At 32.4% G+C, this 23,065-nt stretch overlaps 3 protein-coding genes across 3 annotated transcripts; 2 read left to right on the top strand and 1 right to left on the bottom strand.

Annotated features, from left to right (window-relative positions):
- Positions 1-5,388: 5,388 nt before the first annotated feature.
- On the top strand, positions 5,389-10,392 carry LOC108326655 (ubiquitin-conjugating enzyme E2 28). Its single transcript, XM_017560259.2, has 5 exons — positions 5,389-5,487; positions 6,754-6,841; positions 9,613-9,740; positions 9,897-10,001; positions 10,082-10,392. The coding sequence occupies exons 2-5, from the start codon at positions 6,772-6,774 to the stop codon at positions 10,223-10,225; spliced, it is 447 nt and encodes a 148-aa protein (XP_017415748.1). The 5' UTR covers positions 5,389-5,487; positions 6,754-6,771; the 3' UTR covers positions 10,226-10,392.
- A 1,830-nt stretch (positions 10,393-12,222) lies between these two features.
- On the top strand, positions 12,223-13,655 carry LOC108325541 (cypmaclein). Its single transcript, XM_017558628.2, has 4 exons — positions 12,223-12,497; positions 12,812-12,865; positions 13,068-13,128; positions 13,292-13,655. The coding sequence occupies exons 1-4, from the start codon at positions 12,453-12,455 to the stop codon at positions 13,471-13,473; spliced, it is 342 nt and encodes a 113-aa protein (XP_017414117.1). The 5' UTR covers positions 12,223-12,452; the 3' UTR covers positions 13,474-13,655.
- A 1,549-nt stretch (positions 13,656-15,204) lies between these two features.
- On the bottom strand, positions 15,205-22,451 carry LOC108324028 (uncharacterized). Its single transcript, XM_017556815.2, has 6 exons — positions 22,048-22,451; positions 20,124-20,216; positions 19,787-20,020; positions 17,754-17,856; positions 16,305-16,534; positions 15,205-15,693 (listed from the first exon to the last, which is right to left on the bottom strand). Exons 1-6 carry the CDS (start codon positions 22,335-22,337, stop codon positions 15,474-15,476), a joined length of 1,170 nt encoding a protein of 389 aa, XP_017412304.1. The 5' UTR covers positions 22,338-22,451; the 3' UTR covers positions 15,205-15,473.
- Between the last annotated feature and the right edge of the window lie 614 nt (positions 22,452-23,065).

Raw genomic sequence — 23,065 nt, 5'->3', positions numbered from 1 at the left:
GCAAGCCACAAGTACTTTTGACCATTAGGCCTTTCTAAGTGGGAGATAGAGAATCATTTTTAAGCTAGTTGCATAGCATTCCCTAACTATTTTTTGGTTGGCATGTATGGTGCCTATTCTACCCTTATCAAAAGGGAATTTAATTTTCATCTGTGGTATAGACGATATGGCTCTAAAGGTTTTTAAACATGGCCAACCGATTAAACCATTGTAAGATGTGTTGACCTTGACCAAGAGGTATGTAACCTAGATCTTTATATTATCTCACCTGAACCTGATTTAGGTTCGTAAATCTAGGTATCTGCTTATGTCCACCCATTCACTAGAGAACCCAATAATTTGTTCATTGTGCGACATGATAAGGTCTTCAAATATATCCATTTTCTAAAAAATCTTCCAATATAGGATATTGATCGAGTTGTCTTGATTAACCAAGACCTTTTCGATATCATAGTTGGTGAGCTTGATTGATAAGACCATTGGGTCATCCTGATCAAGGTTAAGCGATTTGAAGTCTTCGTTTGTGGAGGTGATGGGGGCATGCTCCTGACCATCCTCTCGACCAAGTGCATTTCTTGAGTATCCGAATATGTCTCTTTTAGGAAGATGATGATGGTCCCCTTAACAAATCCACCTAAAATGGTATTGATAATGTCCCTCAGTGGGAAATCTTTGTTGCTACTTCTACTCTACGCTGACTTTGTCAGCGGGGTTGCTCTCTCCGTTGATCGAATTTCAGCACGAACCTTCAAGGAATTTTGGGTGTGCTTACACAATGGACTTCTCTCATACCAGTTAGCCCTAACAAACTTTTTCAAGTGCCCTACTTGGATCAAATATTTTATCTTATCTCTCAAGGTGGCACACTCCTTAGTAGTGTCGCCTAAGTTAGATAGTATAAGCAGTGTTTATTGTCATCCACATTCAGGGGAGGTGTTTTCTTCTTGGGAGGATGTAACAAGTTTGTGTTGAGGGCTTCCTCTAGTATTTTCACCCGAGGAACATTCATTGAGGTATACTAGTGAAAGCGTTGTCCCCTAATCGGTTCTTTGGACCGAGAATTGCTACTTTTGCTTAACGATTTCTTATTTGTTCATTTCTTTTCTCTTATGACCTCCGATCGTATGTACTAACAAAAATCTCTCAACTCCTCGATCTAGATGAACTTGGCTGCTTGTTGTCGTAACTTGTCCATGTCTTTTACCGACTACATTCACAAGTTGTCAGCAAATGGTGTAGGTTGCAGCGGGTAATCTTGTGGTACATAGCCACCTCAGGACTCAAGTTCATAATTTGTAAAGCAACTTTCCAAGCCCTCATGAATGTCTAGAGGGACTCATCTTTCTCATGCCCGATGTTGATTGGGAAAATTGAAGTCAAATGATGTGATCGAATGCTAACAAACTAAGCTCTGAATCTCGATCAGATTGTGGCGAAACAGTCGATGAAGTTGGTTGACAAGCATTTGAACCAAGCTAAAGTCGCCCCCTTTAATGATGTAGGGAAGACCTTACACTAGATGGCATCATTTGTTGTGTACAATGCCATTTGAGTCATGAACATGCACACATGCTCGTCCAGATCAATGGACCCATCATAACTTTCAAACACTAGCATCCTTCTATTATCAAACAAATGGGTCTCCATGATGTAGGTGTTGAACGAATGCATTCTCAACATGTCAATTGTGATTGAGGCAGATAGGTTAAGATGTTTACTTTTGTTGATGTTGCTTTCTTGAATTGTTTAGCCTAGTTTGTTACACAATTGCTTGGTCGGTTCAGGCTAGGTGGGAGAGGAAAGTATTGGCTCCCTAATTCTCCTTTCTCGCTTGATTAATGTGTTCTCTTTGTGCAAGGCTTTTGGTTCACCCTCGTACTTCCTCTACATAACATCCATTTGCTTTTGCATGTACTCCTTATCATCTCTTCATGGTATCCATTTGTTGTTCATTCAACGCTTCCTCTAATACAATGTTTTTTGTGGTCACCATGTGAGTTTATAAGTGCTCACTCGATCCCATGCTGGGCGTCAAAATATTTTTGTAGAGTTGGTTTAATACTCTTAATTTTCAAATAACATGTATGTCACTCCTCTTACTATTTATTCTGCTAGTCTCCAAGGTTGTTTGTTCGTCCAAATCGCTAGGGTGGTACCTACACAAAGCATTCTTATGCTTAAGTCAAAAGATGTTTGAATGCAACAGTATTAAATGCAGTAATCAATATAAACAACTACCTTAATTGGACTTTCTATTTATACTATTTGTAACAGGTTTTTACTTACCATGGACCTAATCACAACCCACTCATACCTTAATATGATTATTGAACTGATTTGCATTAACCTATTTTTAGATTAGTTCAACTGTATCGATCGTTCAACCAGTTAGTAACCTTGATAGTCGATCGACCTTATGTTTCATCTTTTGAGCTGGTATGCTCTAAGTTCCTTGTTTTCAAGTCTTGTGCACTTACCCTACTCAACATCTAACCACTCAAAACATTATGACTTTGACTAATCACCCAATCGATCCATACTATACATTTATCAAAAGACCATACCCACGACCCAGTATGCCACAAAATGTAAAAATCATGTCAAACCATTTTTCTTCTTTATAAACATTCTTTCCTTCAACCAAATAACATGATTAATTAAAAACGTAATCACATAGTTTTTTTTTCTTAAAATTGCTTATAACTTTTCATATCACTCAACGAACTTCTAATTTTTCTTACACGACCTTTCAGATGTGTGAATGATTTGGATCATTGTTTGAATTGATACACTTTTATGTAATACTCTCTTTAATCAAGAGTGAAATCCATCACATCTTTTATGTAACCACACATCTTGGTACAATCAATCACATATCCATGTCCAACATCAATCAAGAGTCAAATCTACCCTAATTGCAGCATTTAACTCATTTTCCTTGCTAAACAACACGTATTGCAGCCCAACCAGCTTGACCCTCATTCATTCTTCATCAAAATGCAACTTTCCAGAAAATACATTGGAGTAATCGATTATCACCTGTGATAATCGATTAATCCAATAAGTTTTACAATATAAAACTTTCAGATTATAAGTTATGCGAAGATAATCGATTATTCTAGGGAAGAGACTCAACAACGATGCTCAAATAATCGATTATCAGTCATGATAATCGATTATTCTAGATATCCAACTCTAAAATGACTCACAGATAATCAATTATCACTGAAGATAGTCGATTATTCCCGAAACCAAACCACACAAGAGAGATTCAAAAGGCTTATATAATCCATACATCATCTTTAAACTTTGTAAAAATGAGATTAGCACCTCAACCACACCTCCAAGCATCCTAGATACATGGAAAACACCAAGATACTTACATCATACAAAAAGAATTATTCAACACCCATCACTATGCAGATTTAACCTAACATCACCAAATATATTGCATATAAACCAATACACAACCCTTTACAACACAATATTCATATGACAATCTCTCAACCTACATATTTCTCATAGACAAAAACATCATATATAAACTTAACCTAACATTAGATTTTCTCACATATACATTATAAACATAACCTGGATAATCTTTATCATACATAGATTCACCCAATCCCAAACCTTAATTCATGTCTCATAATACATAAGCAAAACTTGTTCTTTCATTATCCAAAACCACCATCACACCCATGCAAATATCATAACCCTTAAGAGAACCCTATCATCATAAGGAAACCTCATCACATTCATGGTATACATCATACCATAGTGCAAGAAATCACATTCTCATGCATATCATATACCCTTCAAGGAAAACAAGAACATACCCATATTCATCATACAATAAAGACTTAGGTAAGCTTTCACATACCTTTGTCAATACTAGGACTTCCTCTAAACTCAAGATTAAGCCAACACCAAGCCTTTCACACTTCTGGTACCTAGCTAGGAGTCCCTTCTTCTCCTTCCACTTTAACTATAACGTCTTTTTAAATTAAAATCTAATGTGGATTTCGATTTCTCTTTTTCTCACATACTCATCTTTTCAAAATTTCAATTTCTATTATCTCAATTGCATGTTTTCCTTCCTACACTCTTATTTCTAATTTCTACACCTCGATTAATAAAAGAAAAAGAAATTTTTGCCCTTGTGTAAAAATATAAGTAAAACACAAGTTTCTCCTTAAAACTTCTCTCCCTAGGATTTGAACCCATATTCATTCAATCTTAGACAACATCTCTTCCAACAAGCCAATACATACTAGTAATTACACGCATCACAAATTCAACAATCATATAATAACATGTGTTATACAAAATCAATAAATAACATAAAATTCAAGTTTTAAATTCTACATTTTTCTCGGATCTTATAAATTACTTTGACTAGTTGTCCATGTTATACATTTATCAAAAGATCATATATAGAGTTTAGTATCCACAAGATGTACATACCAAACCTTTTTTCTTTTCCATAAACATTATTTCCTTTAACCAAATAATATGATTCATTAAGGAAATAATCACATAGTTTTTTTTTCTTAAAATTGCTTATATCATTAAATGTACTTCCAATTTTTTGTACACGACCTTCAAAATATGTGAATGATTTAAATCATTGTTTGATTTGATACAATTTTATATAATACTCCTTCAAAATATGTGAATGATTTAAATCATTGTTTGAATTCATACAATTTTATATAATACTCTTTCTATTCTTCACTTAATAAATTTGTCAAATCTTTTTATTAATTATGTCATACTCTTTACTATAAAAGACGAAATTGAATTAATGATCCAAAATGTATTATTTCACAATTTTATACATCATAGATAACATCAAAGTTATATAGTATTATAATCAACCTGTAGACGAAATTAAACTTAAAATTTTCACTTTTTTGGTCAATAGTGTTATCCATAATAATTTTTATGTTTAATAACTTAATTTTGAGGTTTAAGAACTTATAACATTATTGAAGATGCATAAGTCAATTTAAATTTAAATGACCGACTAAAGCTACTGACAAAACCAATTAATGAAATTTATTATTGATTTTCTAATATATATTATTTATTAACTTGAATGACAATTAAGAGTGTGAATAATGAATTGATTTCAAGCAGACTTATTGTAAGCTAAAAAGTGATAATATAAAATAGTTATTTCATGATTAGTGTTTTATTAATTTAATCTTTGTCAGATAAGAGGATAATTGGGCGTAAGTGTGAAGTATAAAATATTAATTATTACTTATTAATTATACATTATATACAGAGAAGGAATAAAAAAAATCTAGAAGAAAAAAGAGTGTGAAAGATTATTAATTTATTAATTATTTTGGTCCCTCACGTGCATGGCAAGCATCGCATACCACGGAAGATTATATAAGGAATAGCCTCAAAGACTCACTCTTACACTCCTCAACGTTTTCTCATCGCTGATCAAACTTTAAACCCTAGGATTTGAAGGTATCTCACGCCCGTTTCGATTCTCTCGATTTTTCTTATCTCACTTCTTTCTCTCTGCAACGTTTCCTCTTCGCGTTTGCTTTGCTTGATCGTATTATTGCGCTGCTCGAATTTTATTTTGCCGATTTTAGGGTTGATTTCGCTTTTCTTTTTTTTTTTGCTGATTTTGTTTTGTTTTTTCTGTTTGATAGCGGGACTCAGTAGTTTTTGTTTTTGATTTTTTTTTCCTTTTACTCGGTTGTGTGCTTAGAGATATGTTCTATGTTGCTGTGCACTCAGCAATCCGTCTGCAAACCATTAATGGTTTAAATCCTGGGTTTCACTTATTCTTGTTGTTATTTTTAATTTGGTGAAATCTATAGGTTGGTTGTGATTTAAGTCAGTTTTTTGTACTCTTCATATTTTGGCTGAAAATTGACTTCATGTTTTTCTGTTGCAAAGTCTTTTGCTCTCTAGTCAAATATGTTTGATCAAATCAAAGTGAAATCATATTTTTGTTTCTGTGATATTTCCCACCTTGAATTGGCTATTATGCTAATGCTATCAAAGTGAAACATTATATCAGTTAATGTTTCGTTTTTGTGCATTGAATAAGACTATTTATATGTTGCCCCCTCCTTTCGAAAAGAATTGTCACTTTAGATGTTTTTCTTGTTTCAAATTGTCTGATATTTTAGAACATCAAAGCAATCAAACATGAACTTTTAAAAAAAATTGATGGTGGTCTCTTGTTTAAGGTGTACCACTCCTGCAATATAGCTTCTCTGCTTGTGAGGTTCCCCAGACCCAACTCCTCATGTTATAGGCATCCCATTTCTGTTTTCTTCTTATTGTTGTGTCTTGGCTTTTTCACTATTTCGAAGTATAAAAACGTTAATGGAGTAAAATGGTTTCCATCGTAGTTATGTTTTTTGACAACTTAAGGTAGTTATGTTTCCTGACAACTTACATTTTACCTGTCAAACTTTTATCTACTATTTTGCATGGTGTTTGATTCGAAATGAACTTTTTATCTTTTGTTAAATCCTTTTTTGATATAGTCTACGTGATTTGAAAAAAAAAAAACTGCAACGAAATATTTTATTTATAGTCTGTTTGTATTACCTTCATAAGTTGTAAATTGAATTAGTTTTTATACTCGGTCCTCATGGTATTCATTCTGTTTTTTAAACTGAGGAACAGGTAATATTAAATGCATTCATGTTTATATTGGTTCACAAATTGCCCCACAAGGTAAACGAAGCCTGAAATTTATCTTAAATGTAGGTGCACTGTACACTTGTGATGGCTTCGAAACGCATTACTAAGGAGTTGAAGGATTTGCAGAAGGACCCTCCTGTTTCCTGCAGTGCTGGTTTGTTTGCCTGAGATTGTCTCTATTGTTTACTTTCCCCTTTCTTCACCCTTGTGTGTCTTATTGTTTAATGCTGTTGTTTAATAATTCAGAATGATCTGTGCCTATATTATACATCTGTAAGTAAACTAATTAATATTTCTATTTCTGGAGCTTTTTTCATGAGTAGAAATGCTTTTCTTGTGTTCTCTTTTGACTCTAATATATTTTGTGTTTTTTTCTATCTTATTTATCATTTTGTTACGTAACCGGTGGCTTTTAAACTTGCTTATAGCTCTGTACTGATTTGAAGTGTTTTCTTATATACACTATTTACTTCTCATCTTAGTCTATTATCTTCTAATTTATTTGTTATTTTATAACATAAATTGTCACTATAAAACAGGCCTGATAGTTCTCAAAACTGATTTAAAGTGGTTAATTAGGAAAATGCAGTTATGGTGCCACCATACCTCAATGATGTGGTGTTTTTTTGTGCATGCGGCCATTTGCTAGCTGCCAAATTCTTTTATGATGCCATCCACCATTTCTGCCACATGTGGACCACTTTTATTTGTATTCATTTTAGGGCTGTTTCATTGTTGGGCTTCAATTCTTCATTTCATTTTGTTCTTCCTCTTGCTGGCAACTTGAATGATAGCGCCCAGAGCTCTGGCAAATGTTTTCGTGTGACCACCTCTTTCTTTTTCTCTGCATGTTCTTTCTGTTGACTTCTTTTTTGTTTGTCTCTTACTGTTCTGAGTGATTGATCTTTCTTTGTCAATTGCTATTTTCTTTTTCTCTGTTATTTCTTCATTTCTCTTTTCTTTTTCAGTGTTTCTGCAACATTGACATCTTGTTCTTCTTGTGATTATTCTGTTCTGTTATCTTCATTTTTCTGTTTCTGTTATTTTTTAACACAATTTGTTCTCTGTTTTAGTTTTCTCTGTTTTCAGAATTTCAGTCCATCTTTCCTTGTTTTCTAACTTTCTCGATTAAATCTATAATGTTGTTTCCAGTCGTTCTCCCTTCTAGGACAATGTCAAGCAAAAATAAAAGTCAAGCATACTATGTTTTCTAATTTTTTATACTCTTTAGTTTAGTTATATCATATGTGTGTATGTTTGTGTTGTCTGTTTGTCATGGCTTCTGCCCCAGGCCACCATGCCATTTGCTTGGTGTATGTGGCAGCGTTTTGGCTTGTTGTCATCCACCATTGGTAACATTCATCATATCTGGACAAGGAAATTGATATTTGTTTTAAGTGAAGAAAGGATACAATGATGGAGAGTTTAATGGTATGAATGTGTATTCAAATTTAATCTAGAGAAAAAGAAAATTATTCAAACCTATCTTTCTTACACAATCACTCCTATTTTATAAATATAAAAACGTACACTTAAATCTTGAACCTTTATTTTTTTTAAATAGAAATGAATATAAATCCCCTTTTACAGATTTTGACTAATTTCACAAAATTCTTCCTATTTCTTAAACATTATACATTTTTCCTTTTATTTTATGTTAATTACAATTAGTTATCTCTATAGGGAAAGATTGAAATTATTAATCTCTAGGATTGATTCAGAATATTATTATAAGAAATGCAGTAGCTTAATCATACAATTATCAAATAACTTAATCATTTGAATTGTTAGTAATAATAATAATAGTAATAAAATGAAAAAAGTTATACTATTTATTATTGAATTCTCGAAATTTAAAATTTGGTTTATTTTATCTTTTTACAATTCTTGACTAAGTTAATAGCAAATTTTTTATCACAAAAATTAAAATAAGCCTTTTTCTTTTCTATATAAAATGATAATTTTTTTATTAGTTGTTTTTTAAGTTACTCTTGTATGAAAATTTTATTATTTAAGAATTTAATAATTTCACATTTTTTACAATAATAGAGGGATTTAATTGTAATGGTATAAAGTATAAGATTTTCTTTGTAATGTTTAACAAATAGAATAATTTTGTATCCAAGTTATTAGGAGCATACGATAGTGATGATGAGTAGGAGCATTTAACCATTGTAGTGTTGCTGTTTAGTGTTTGCGATCACTGTGGCAGATTGGATTTGCGGCCTGTCATGGATAGTATGGCTTCTGTGTACATCCCAGGCTTCTTTCCTGAGATTCTTGGCCAGGACCTTCTCAACCCAATCCTTATTCATTTTTAATTCTTTTTCCCCGTTTCTTTTTCATTTGTTTTGTATTGTTCGTGTTCATTTTTTGTGTGCAAAGATTGCTATGTTTTTTTTCCTCTGTTCATTCTTCTTCGTTCAAATTTGTCACTCAGTTAATTTTTTTTTGTTAATTACAATTATTTCATGAATTGAGTTTTTTTTTCTGTATATTTGCATATAATTAGTATTAATTCAGTAGCATGTATGTGTGTATACAAAACACTATTTGAGTTTGAGAACTATAATGAGACGGGGTCTATAATATGGATATTTTTTTGTCAATTTTATGAAGAAAAATTTTGGGCATAGATGCATGTTTATAGAATAAGACCGCAAATGCCTAGCGATTAGAGAAGGGAGCTATTACAAGAATTAGAGGGTTGGTTGAGAGTAACAGAAGCTATATGCAGATTTGAATTGATTATGATGTTTTGGTCACAGCTTCATGTAGCCAAATACCACCTTGTTTGTATGTATAAAATATAAAATAACATTAATAACATTATATGTAGTTATTTACCTGTATCAAATGCAGCTAAAGTTATCTTATTTCTGTGGGAAGGATGTCACGAATCTTGTATATTCCATTCTTTATTAGGCCCTGTTGGTGATGACATGTTTCATTGGCAAGCCACTATCATGGGTCCAGCAGACAGCCCTTATGCTGGAGGTGTATTCATGGTCACCATTCACTTCCCACCGGATTATCCATTTAAGCCACCAAAGGTAACTAACTAGGCCTAAATTTCTTATGTGATACCACATAAGTATTCAAGAGATTAGTCGCCTTAGTTTCTGATGTGATACTGAAACTTTAATGTGGACTTTAGGATGAAATTGTCACTTTTCTAATTTCACGTATTTACAATGTTGGTTTTGTAGGTTTCGTTCCGAACGAAGGTGTTTCATCCTAACATAAACAGCAACGGCAGTATCTGTTTGGACATTCTGAAAGAGCAGTGGAGTCCTGCCCTTACAGTTTCCAAGGTATGAATGAAGCAGAAGAAGAGTGTTATGAGGAATGAAAGTGGATATTAATTGATTATTAATGAAATAATGTGTTACAGGTGCTACTGTCAATATGCTCCTTGCTGACAGATCCGAACCCAGATGATCCTTTGGTGCCTGATATTGCTCACATGTACAAGACAGACAGAGCAAAGTACGAGAGCACTGCACGTTCTTGGACTCAGAAATATGCAATGAGTTAGAAGAAGAACACCCACAACATATGCTTATGCTTATGCTTCTGGGGCACCCCTTTTGTGCAAAATATGTTTCCTCATCTCCTTGTCGGTACATATAATACATATATAGTGCCTTCTCCTTTCATTTTATAATAATAATTAAAACCCCGGAAACACTTTTTACCTATTAATATTGCCTCTTCATATTTTCATAACAAACCTTCCTAATTTAATATTTTCAAACTATTTTTCAAAAACAAAAGTAATTATTTATTCTGGTTTATCTACAATAATGCATTATAGAAACCTCAATAAACTCAATGTAAGATAGAGAGAGGACTAAAATATAACAATTACATTTGACATAAAAAAGAAAAAACAAACAGAAAAAGATTGTACAATTGCTACTTGGTTTACTTTAATAATTTTTTATTTTCTTTTGCTTTTAACGTTTTAAATGAATTTTGATGAAACCAAAGTCCTGCACGTGCGGCGTTCTTGAATCGTTTTCATTCTCGTGCGGCGTTACTCTGTTTTATATTTTACAATTCAAAATTTTTAATGGAAAATGGAAAAAGAATTAATGTGATAACTTGACCAGTCTATTATTATGCATTTGTATTAAAGATTAAAGTGTTTTCTTAGTTTCATGATATAATTTTCCATTCCCAACTGAAAATGAAAACCACAGTCATCGCCATCCGGTCTTAATAAACTACATTTAGATTCTTATTAAATATAAATAAATAAATAAATATAGCAATGTGTAAAATAATTTCATATGGCAGATAACATCTTTTAACCCACAAAGATATACTTGGCTCATGCACGTGATTTTTGTTTCCGAAATTGAATTCCATTAGTGTTGGCGGGAGCTTTTCCTTAGAGAAACTTTGAAAATATTTACTTTGTTTCCATTTATCTTCTCTGAAATAATTTTTCATCTTTCAGTTTTGAAGTGGTTGGTGATATTTTCTGTTAGTTAATTTGAAGAATTGTTTACCTAACCTATGTAGTGATGACATGTCTTGCACTTGATTAATTTGAATTTTTTATTATATTTTAAAGGTATGTCCAAGAAATTATGTCTTCATACATGAGCATCAACAAACGATGATAGTGAGCTGAAATAGTTTGCCAATTTTAAACTACATTTTCATGTTTAGTTGTTGTTTTCTCCAATGTGTTTTAGTTTCAATTTTCCATCTTAACATCTGAATCTATAGTATTCACATTTTTAATATTGATTCTAAAATTTTGAAAACTTCATAAATTACTCATATTCAAAGATTTAAACAAACACACAATTTTCAAATTTTAATAACAAATAAGTATGTCACAATTAAATCACTCAATATTAATTATTTTTAAAATCACACAATTTCACTATATAACAATTCTTATTTTTCGAGAGTACCATACCAATTCAAAAGTAAAAAATTAGACCATGTTATCTTATTAATAATCACATAAAAGTAATGTTAAATTCATTTAACATATAACTTTGTACAAATTATCAATATAATATACAATTCAGTTAATAAATATATTTAAATAGTATAAATATTGAACGAAATTGCAAAATACTAACAATTTAAATCAATAAAAACACTATTTTAAATTTCATTTCATTTTAATAATTTTAATTAATTCAATTTAACATATTATTAATTTTTATGTATATATTATTCCATAGTCTATATAGATAACTTAAGTTTACATTAACTTGTTTATTTAATTAATTATTTAGTTTAACTAACATAAACTTTTCACTCAAACTCTCCTTCCTTTTAAAGGGGAAGAAAATCAAGGCATAATTGTGTCTCCCCAACCAATTTCTAACTGATGGCAAAACTAACTCCAGAATTCAACTTCTTGAGAGTTCTATTTTGTTTGGTTCTTTCCATAGCAGGGAAAAAAAACACTTTTTTATTTCTGTTACCTAGCTACTGTTCTTATTGACACTAAGAATTAGAGATAAAATTTTGGTGAGAGACAGAGAGGGGACCAATAATCTCTGAGTTTTTCTTGTGATCTCATATGCAGCTAAAGCATCACACAGCTGTGCACTGACCATACTAACCAATAAAACCAAAAGTGATGAAAGCTTCCAAAATAGCTCATTTTAGAGCACTCGTCATCTCAATCCTGTGAATTTCCTTTTTCTGTTGCCTGTAAAGTCTTTTAAGAGATAAAGGTAAAAATTCATATATAAATTCACCTCTTCTTCACTTCATCAACCCACCACAACATGGACTTCAGACTCTTTATTCTTGCTCTTCTTCTGCTGCTACAGGTACACTCAATTTCTGTACATTTTCAGTTCTTCTATAGGATTTTTTTTTTTAAATTTCATATTTATTACAGATAAGATAGAATTAGGATAAATACAAACCTACGTAAAGTCAGGTTTTCTAAAAAGATTCACCTTTTATGAGTTATCTATATAAAATAACATGATGTCACATGTTTCATGGATTTTTCTTATATGTTACTAAATTTTATCATTTATATTGCATGAGAGTTTCAATTCATATTTATTTTACAAAAGTTGAGATGATTAAAATCTGACAAAGAAATTGTGCTTTGGTGTGTAATATCTCATTCCAGGCTTTTGCAGAAGCTTCATCCAACAGCACTGGAGTGGCCAGTTTTCTTGAAAATGTGAGTTATCCGAATTTTCTGCTTTCATGCATGGCATTGTTGATGTTATTACCAGTCTGCAATTTCTTTGATTTGTTAATTCATGCATGTGGCTACCTAAATGAGTTTATACATCACATTAGCTGTTTTTCTTCATTTGTAAATAATTTATAAGAAAAGTAAATATTGTAAACAAAAACATGAACACTGTGTTTGGTTACAGACAAATGGAGGAAGTAAGAACGTGGATCTGAAGAACCAAGATTTCCAGTTGCACAAAATCAGTAAGTAGTACATCTTTAAACAGGGTCTTCATGATCGAGGAAAATAATACTGTTTTAATTCAAAAGCACTAATAAATTTGAGTCTTTTTGTTATTTTTTTTTATAATTTGAGTAAATTGGTGTAATTAATTATATAATAAATGATTTGATTTTGTGGAAGTAGATTGCAAGTATGAATGTTCTAGAAGATGCAGCAAAGCATCAAAAAGAAAGAGATGCAAAAGAGCATGTAAGTCATGTTGTCACAGATGTCACTGCGTGCCACCTGGTACCTATGGTAACAAAGATCTTTGCCCTTGTTATGCACGCCTCAAGACTCACGGAAATAAGCCTAAGTGCCCTTAATATTATTATTATTATTATTATTTCCATTCATGTCTCTTTCTATCTTCTCAAACCTAAGCGTATCCTTTGTGTTGCGAGTGAACTTTGTAATAAAATAACTATTTTGTTGTATAACAAAGAGAGATTGTGTATCTGATCTAGAGAGTGTTTTGTATTAAATGATTAATTTTCCGGAGTGATTAGCTGATATCCAATGTGAAAGCAATGTTAACTTTAAAAACGAAGTTTAAATATAACTTGAAATGCTGCTTTGAACATTTTTGAAACTCATACAATTAGATGCTTAAACAAGATCATTAAAAGATTTTATGAACATGTTAAAAATGGTTTTCTTAAAACGTTTTGACAAAAGGCTAATAGAAGCAATGTACAAGTAATAGAAAGATAAAATGATTACTTTAACATTTATTTTGGTTCTCTAAACATGAATTACTCTGAGTTCTCCAATGTAAACTGTAAAGGGTTCCACTAAATAAACAAATATGTTAATAAGTATTTTTATTACAAACTTTATGTTGAGTACATTTTCAAATTATCGATTAAACTCCCCCCTTAAGTTTAACAACAACTACGTTAGGCTAAGTATATAAAATTTCTTCAAACTATACAATAATAAAGCTTTTACAAGATTTCACACTCAATTTAGTGAATATGAATTACAACAATCATTGTCTAGATTCTAACTTCACACCAACGTAAAATATATAAATGTAAGCATTTTCTATTTCAAATCGTTTGAAAGACGAAGTTTCTTAAGCAATAGAAGCTAGAATGAAAAAAATGATAGCTTAGAAATGTAAAAGAACTTCTCATGAAGGTTTCATAAAAAGATAATGTGTACGGTGAACTTCTATTTAAAACATTTTTAACTTGTTAATTTTGTTTAAAAAATCATTAAACAATCCTATAATGTCTAAAAGGCCTTTTGCAAGAAACTTTTCCGAGCAGTGTCTACAATTTTATTTCATGAATCAAAGACCATCTACAAGGTACTAAACAAAGAGGACTGGGTACACTTAATTTATGATGACTTAACGTCAGACCTTTACTGCACATGCATTGGACCTACGTTTTAAGTTGAGAATGCAAACAATATATTCTTGAGTACATGGGATGTGACAAGTGGATTGAAAGCCAAAACCATGCAACAAACAGTTACGGTTTTCTAAAAAAACTAGTCCTGCGTCAAAAGAGAACAGTGCCAAAGCTTCCCAACAACTTTCTTCCCTGCAACAATGGCCTACTGGAACAATTTATCTCTTCCACTTATGAGCATTGTGAGAATTGCTAGGTATGTGTTTTAGCTCTATTATCCATTCTTCAACTATTGTCTTCCTGCTGGAGTGTGTGATAGTTGGTGCTATCTCCTATGCTCCACATTCGGACAACCCAATTCGAATCAATATTGAGCACTATGTGAATATTGATGAACTAGACCCAAGGGATCTTAACCTAACAAAGGCTCTAGTTGAATGTGTGATATCAAAATGTTTTACACTGGACACTAAATTAACTTCCCGAAACTAATACGGATGTTATAGCAGTGATGAGAAGACGGGAAAATATATAAATGAGTGGGAAAAATCTGGTTTAAATTGATACTTTGTAAACTAGTAGTACGAGAGGTTTATATATATACTTTGTAAACTAGTACGACAATTTTTTAATCCTACAATATATCAATTGTAATAATTACAATGGTTGTTAATATCTACTCAACCCAACAAAATATTTCGTAATAACTCAACAAAATATGTGTTTTATTAAGGATTAAAATTTTAATCAAGGCAAAAATATAGTGATCACTTCAACTTTACTATGGGACAAGTACATACATTTAATGAATTAATTAATGGAATTTTTAACGTAGCTAACATCATAATTTACAACAAAAACTAATCAACCACCTATCATTTCTTCCTTGCAAGAATAGCTTCCTAAAAATTTTGGGGATGCAACTTTTAATTTACTGTGGTGGATTGCATAGTCAGCTCTAGTCGTCAGCATGTTTCATCCGCATTATAAACAGGTACCTGCCAAAGTTTAGTGTTCTTTTTCGGGTCATCGGTGAGGCTAAGATCTGTCTCATCCTCCTTGAACGTCCTAATGAACGTTTTAGCACCCATCATTATAAGCCTCTCGATCATGAATAATTGATAATTGTTCTCAATTAATGGGTCCAATATATGGCTATAGTTTGATGAATACGCCAGTCTATACCTGCATTTGAGTCATAAAGAGTATAAAGTTGTACATGATAATTATTGCAATTTGGTTTCAATCAATCTGGACATCAACCTAAAAACAACACAACTTTCCTGTAGAAAATAAATAATAAACTTAAGTAATTGTTTTCCATGACTATTGAATAACCAGGGTCAGCCTCATATAGCATTAAACATAAATATTTTAAGAACTAAATATATTTTTCATTCACAAACTATTTTTGAAAATTGTGTTTCATCTCTAAATTAAATATATACATATTTCATCCTTGAAATTCACGTAAAATATCCTCCCAACAAACACTACTTGGAGATTATATTATAGTTTAATGAAAAATTCAGTTCGTCACATGATAAACATTTAACGTTCCATTTTCGGAAAATGATGATTTGCGTAACTTTCATAAAACTGTAGAGACAAAATACATATATATTTAGTTTAGAAACAAAACACAATTTTTAAAAACAATTTGGAAATAAAAAAACATATTTAACCCATGTTGTAATTCTTGTTAATCTATCATGTACGATTTCTGAAGCAAAGGAAATTACTGCATAGGAATCCCCTCCCCGTTTACCCCACAGTGTGATCATGAGAACGGTTACCTGGCAGAAAGTGGTGAAAAAAACCCTGGAGTCCTTTCATTTGAAGCAATGAACAAGGTTCTTCCAGGTGGGACCCACTTCGCTATCCTACAAATAATAAACTCTGGTCGGGTGTCTCTATCAAGGTGAGGATGCAGGCTCCTCGCTACACCAAATCTATCTTTTCTGGTCTTTATTTTATCCCCACGACGAACGTGGATGGCATCATAATCACCAAGTAAGGCTTTGATCTGTGAACAATAGTCAGATAAAAAATTAAAATGTGTAACAAAGAGATACTGTTTTATTGCAATGTCACAGATATAATAATAAACCATGCATTACAAGTTTTGTAATTTAATAGGATAGTCCAAGCAAATTGTCATCTCTTGGTGCAAAAATAAATTTCAATAATCATTTCTCAAATATATATCCTTATTATAAGAGGAAGTATTTCAATGAAAGCTTAGATGGATCATCATCTGAGGAAATTGACGACTTGCGAAACATAATATCCTTTAATCACGTACTGCAGAAAAAGTGATTAGAGAGTTTTCACTTTTATTCAATGAGTGAGACAGATATATAGTGTATACACAGTATACCAAATAGTCAACTGCTTAACAAATATTTATAAAATGAACATACAAACGAAAAACCAAAAAATAGTATGTTAACTATATTGTGCTTCCAAATGAAATTTTCTACGATCAATTAAGTAATTTGTTGAAACAATCAAGCAACCAGAAGATCTATGATTGTGCCTAGTCACGTTAGTTATACATCATTTAGAAGTTACACATAACAAGGGGTTAGTTTCTATGTAGTTTGTTAGAAGTCTCACAATAAGGCAAATTTATATTATATAAGTGGGTGCAAACCTTATCAAGCCGGTTTTACTAATTCCATTTTTTAACATGGTATCAGAACCATGATTTAGAACCTATTTTAACGAAATTTATTGTTTGTTGGGCATATTGTTCTATCCACTATCAAGTCGCTATTGGACCACTTATTAATGTCTTATCTCACGTTTGAGATTGTTAGAAGTCCTATATCAACTAGAAATGAAGTCACTTTATACTATATAAATGGGTGCAAACCTCATATGACAAGCCGGTTGTATAGGGTTGAATTAGACTTAAAATTCACTTCTTAATATAGTTAAGTCCACTTATTGCTGACATGAAACAAGCTAGCTCAAAAAAGGGATACATGCTCAAGGTTAGGCTTAAGAAATCCTCTAGAGTGCAAGTATGCAACCTTCATTTAATCTACTAACCATGAACGCATGAGAGCCTGGTCCAGCATTTCCCCTTGAAATAACTCGTTTAGGCTCTCATTGATACAATATATCCCAATCCAACATGGAATACCAAAACATATCAAAGTTCTAGCACTTGCATCTCCAAACAAATTATAAAACCTTTGATGATTAAGGAACTTTAAAAGACAACATAGTAGATGGACCTTTTCTGCTGCTTCTCTAAGTTTCCCAGCAGCCATTGATGGTAGAAATGAATATGGCAACAATATGGAACTGCGATTGTTTCGATCCTTGCACTCCATAAACCTGGGAAGTCATTAGCACCTCAAAAAATGGACAAAACTTAAAGAAAAATATCTTTCCAAGGTATATATAACAATTAACTTTATGAGCAATCATCTACATAGTAGCATCATTATGGCAGTTATTCCAAGGCAAGAATTGTAAACCAACTTGGTTGTGATGTGATACAGTTAAACTTGTAAACTACATTGGGCATATTTTAAACTCATGTACATCAGTTTTAATAGCTCAGAAGTTCTCAACTTCCTATCAACAAAAGTCCTGCACTCCTACAAGTTTAAATTGAATTCCTTTAACAAGAAAACATACACTAACTACATAGACATTTAACTTTTCAATGTGAACTGAAGGTGAAGACACATTAATGGGGATGAGAAATTTCATAAAGCTCACAGTTACATAAAACGTGAAAATAAGGACTATCATGATCATACTTGCATCTTGAGAGGCATAACAAATTGAATACAGAAAAAATGTACTTTACTCCCAGCTAAAAGGAAATCATTATTGTTTCTTGCATAAATTGACTAAAAACACCAAAATAAGATTCATTATTCCAATTTACCTGCTACACAAACCAACCTTATTTTGCAACGTAATAAAATAAAGGGTAAATTATGCTTGTAGTTTCTGTCAAATGGGGAAACTAACAAAAACATACTCAAAAAACATTCTTATTAGTTTAGTCCCTATGAAATGTAAACATATTTTTGTGGTCCTCAGCATTAACAACGGTGGAGAAAAACATAACATTGCTAACACAATCTCACGAAAGTCCTTCACCGTTGGAGATTATGCTCTATAGAATCATTCCCATACCACCAGCTTTCTTCACAACCAACCCTTTCGTAATCCCAAGGTTACTTCCTGTATCACCTTTACCCCAAAGGTGCCTGCTCATATTGTTTGTTAACCAGTGTGAGATTGATCACTAACATTTCACTTGGTTTGTTGTTGCAGGAAGAAGAAGACATAAACACTCCTCTAGAACAACAACATAGGATCCAATTGTGATTGGCTTGAGGTAATACGACAAGGCAAGCCATTCACGATTCCTGAAGTGCCCCCACATATAGGCTTACAAGGCATAGTGCCTTGTGGCGGTGGTTGCAATGCAGGTATTGTGGCCATCTGTGTTGTAAGGGGATGCACCTGCTTTGTGACCTTTGAGAAGAATTTGGCATTGATGAGTTTGCACTTTCAGTTTTTGGGAGAGAATTTGGCACAAACAAATTCAGACACGCATTTTCAGCATTGGGTACAGGGCCGAGTTTCAAATCAGAGAAGTTGATCCACTCCAGCCAGACACTGGTGTCAAAGAATGCAACAATGACGTAATCATAGTCAAATTTGGATTAGAGGCCGAGGAACTGCGGGTGGCAGTGTGGCAAGAGTGGGAGTTCATTAGCCGCATTATGTTTCCGACCACTGCCATTAACGATGAGGACCACAAAAGCTATAATTATATTCTATAGGGACTAAACTAATACAAAATCTTTTTTGAGGATGATTTTATTGACCTCTGTTAGAATGAAATCAGTTGTTACAGATTTCTAGAAAATTAAGCATTACATACTCTAGGAAATTAGGATGATTGATTCCTAATTATTAGATGTATTTATTATGATTGATTCTGCATTATGCTATAAATACATTTTATGTGGTCTGCATTAGACACAATACATTCAGAACATATACAATTCTATAACCTCCTTATTTTATAGGAATTGAAAGTATTAGATAGATTGTTTTATGTTAATTAGGGAAACATTTGTATTTGGGCTTAATCCAATTTCTCATTATTATAAATATATTACCGCATGTGTATTTGCTATACAAGGGAGATTAATCCTATATTTAATTTTACTATATTCAATAGAAAGCATAATTTACCCTAAAATAAATTAACCATAATTCTCCTTTTAGAACCTACCAAGAAAGAGGACTTGCAGTTCTGTTTATGAGCAACATATCAGAGTAGTGGCTATTTTCTTTAAGATCAAAACGGCTAACTCCTTCCACATGTTCAACACCTCTGGTTCCCAACTTCATGCTTGTCGATAGAACCCTATACCACTCTTTTGAATTGTCAAAAATCACAGGAACAGTACCTGACATAAGTTCTGTGTCATATAAAGAGTCCATGGCACAAGAACTTGCATCCCACCTAGCACATTAAACAAATAAATAAATAAGACCAGTTAATTCAGATAGCATAGCAATGGAAAGGTATAACAGACACATATACTAGCAATAATGCTGCAACTCACAGTTCTTCAGAGCTACCATTAGCGGAATGGTGAAGAATGCCTTTCTTGTTATGTATGGGATTGATACACATCCTTGATGGCAACACAAAAGTTCTGCAATCACCACATAACAACTTAACTCATTTTTTGCAATTCAGACCTTTCAGTTGTATTAATTTAAGGCTTTATGTTATTGTCCCAAACAATACACTCTCTCTTCTTGGCCAAAATTCACTTAAATCACATAGTTACATACCTTAAATAAAGACATTACTGCATCCATAAGATTTGTTTCAGCAAATGTTATGACACGTGGTAGAAATCCAAGAAGAGAAAACAAAGAAATAAGAAAAATGAAATTAAATTGAAAACTGAAAAGACAAAACCATCAACTTGGCTTAAATACTATTGTTGAGAAGGAACAAAGTCGTAATTAAGGTCTTATTTGAAAATTTTCTCCGTAAGATATTATAAAAGAATAAATTAAAAGGTAAAATGAATTGAATTTCTTACTAACAACTCTTACTTCTTACATAGTGAGTTAACACTCTTACTTTTAATAAAAGGAACTTTTACTGGAGTTCTCTCACATAACTTTTCTAAAAGTTAAGGTGCATAAGTTGTTTTTAAATTAAGAGATAAGTGTTGGAAGTCCCACATCGACTAGAGATAAGACCAATTCATAGTTTATAAGTGGATGCAAACCTCACCCTACAAGCCGGTTTTGTGGGGTTGAATTAGGCTTAAAATCTATTTCTAACTTGGTATCAGAGTCATGGTTAGAGCCTATCCTAGCGATATTTGTTGTTTGTTGGGCATATTGTTCCACCCACTATCGGGCCGCTATCGGACCACCCATTAAAAATGTCTAATCCCACGCTCGAGACGTATATACCTCGGCATGAAGGGGTGTGTTGGAAGTCCCACATCGACTAGAGATGGTTTTGGGGGGTTGAGTTAGACTTAAAGTTCATTTCTAACAATAAGGTCAATTAATTTTAACCCTTTTGGTGTATACGTGCTTATAGAGCATTTTTTCCAGAAAAGACCTAAATTTTAAGGGTAAAACGCCATTCAAGTCCTAGAAACGCTATGCATTGTCACCTTAGTCCTTGAAAATTTTCACCTTAGTCGTTGAAAATAAGAAATTAAAAAAAGAACTTGGAAGAGTGATGGAATTCTGGTATCTTACTATAAAGAATATGGGATTCCTCCCATCCTCAATACAATGTTTAACCTGCACAACTTTGAGCGTCTAGCACCTCCCAATACCCAAAGGCGTAAATTTTTTCACAGTGGACAAGATGTCATCCATCTCACTCCCTCTTACTGTTTATATACAGCTACTGGTCTATTAGCATAAGCCCACCTTCAACGGACCTACTTAGTTGCGGACCCATCAAAATAACACCTTGTATTTCTGAAAATAATTTAACTAGCTACTAACGGGGATTATCTAACAAAACCTAATATGTCAATCACTTTAGTTAAAAATTAAACAGTCATGTGACTAAATAATACTAACATATGTTTAGCTACTAAAGTCACACTAGGAGCGTTTGGTAGACGGGAAGTTTCCAGGAATTTGAGATTGGTAAACTATGTTTCCATATTTGGTTTGGGGTTTAACAATCCCAGGAAACAACATTTTCCGGAAGTGGATTTTGGCCAAGTTTATCACGAAAACATTCTCATGGGACTAACGCCACTTCAATAATAACATTTGTTTATGAACTCATTTCATATTCTATGAACTTATTTTGAACTTCTTTAGTTCAGGGATTAATATGAAAATTTTCACACTCTAAGGATCCAAATTCAAATCGATAAATGGTAATTAACCAAAATTTAAAGTAAAAAACTAACTAACTGCATGTGATTGGAAAGTATTGCAATATAACAGATTGAAATGGGGAATGAGGTAATTTGCGAGATTGGAAAGTACCTGCCGAGAAAAATGGCTTCTTCGAGGGCGCACCGGAGGCTGGATTCTTGGTGGCCCAAACCCTCGCACGATCCGCAGTGTTTTCCCGGGCAGTCGATGCGGTTGCCCCAATAGAGGTACTTTTCGAACTGCTGCTGGCGTCGTTGAAAGAGGCTGGGTTTTGAACCGGCGGTGGAAAGCAGAGAGGAGAAGAGGAAGAGAAGCGCGATTGCTGTCACTGCTGCCACGAGAAGCAGAATTGGGGATCTCGTGGATTTAGGTTTTGGCTTTGGGGCTCTGTGGAACGCCATTGATATGTTCACCGAGCAACGGTGAGAAGAGGGTTGAATACAGTGTTCAGTGCCTTGTCATTGTCATTGATGGAGTGAGATCAGAGACTCTGGCCATTTTTATTAAGATAGTTCTTAGATTTTATATATTTTTCATTTATTTAAAATTGGATTTATACAGCCACTTGCTATTTTCCTCTTGTCAGATTTTATTTTCTTTTACATCAAATAATACAGTTATTATTAAATTCAAAATAAAAATCTATCTTGTTTGTAATATATAATAAAATTATCGCTATACATTCTTAGAGAATAAATTGAAATTTAATATTTATATTAATTCTACTTAGAATGACAAATAAATTCATGCAATGGGAATAAATTCGTATTGACCATAAATACCTATATATATATATATATATATAAGAAGAAATAAAAGAAAGATTAAAAAAAAATTCATGACATAGTTAAGTGAATTGAAAATTCAAAAAGACTTTCATTAACAATTGTTATCAAACATTTTACTTAGACATAATACCTTATTTGAGATAATTACTAAATAAAACTCAAAATTTAGTAGTTAATTTTCTGATATCCCACATGTATTAAAAAAAATAAGTTAAAAAAAATGGAATTAAAATAAATAATTATGAGTAATATTTAAAAGTTAAAGAAAAAAAAAGAATGTGATTAAGGATGTGTTATAAAAGATAAAATATATATTATTATTATTTATTATTCCATCACTA

Source organism: Vigna angularis, chromosome 3 (genome assembly GCF_016808095.1).
Source record: "Vigna angularis cultivar LongXiaoDou No.4 chromosome 3, ASM1680809v1, whole genome shotgun sequence".
Lineage (NCBI taxonomy): Eukaryota > Viridiplantae > Streptophyta > Magnoliopsida > Fabales > Fabaceae > Vigna > Vigna angularis.
Note: the sequence above shows the minus strand (reverse complement) of the source record. Positions and strands in the feature narration are given on the sequence as shown.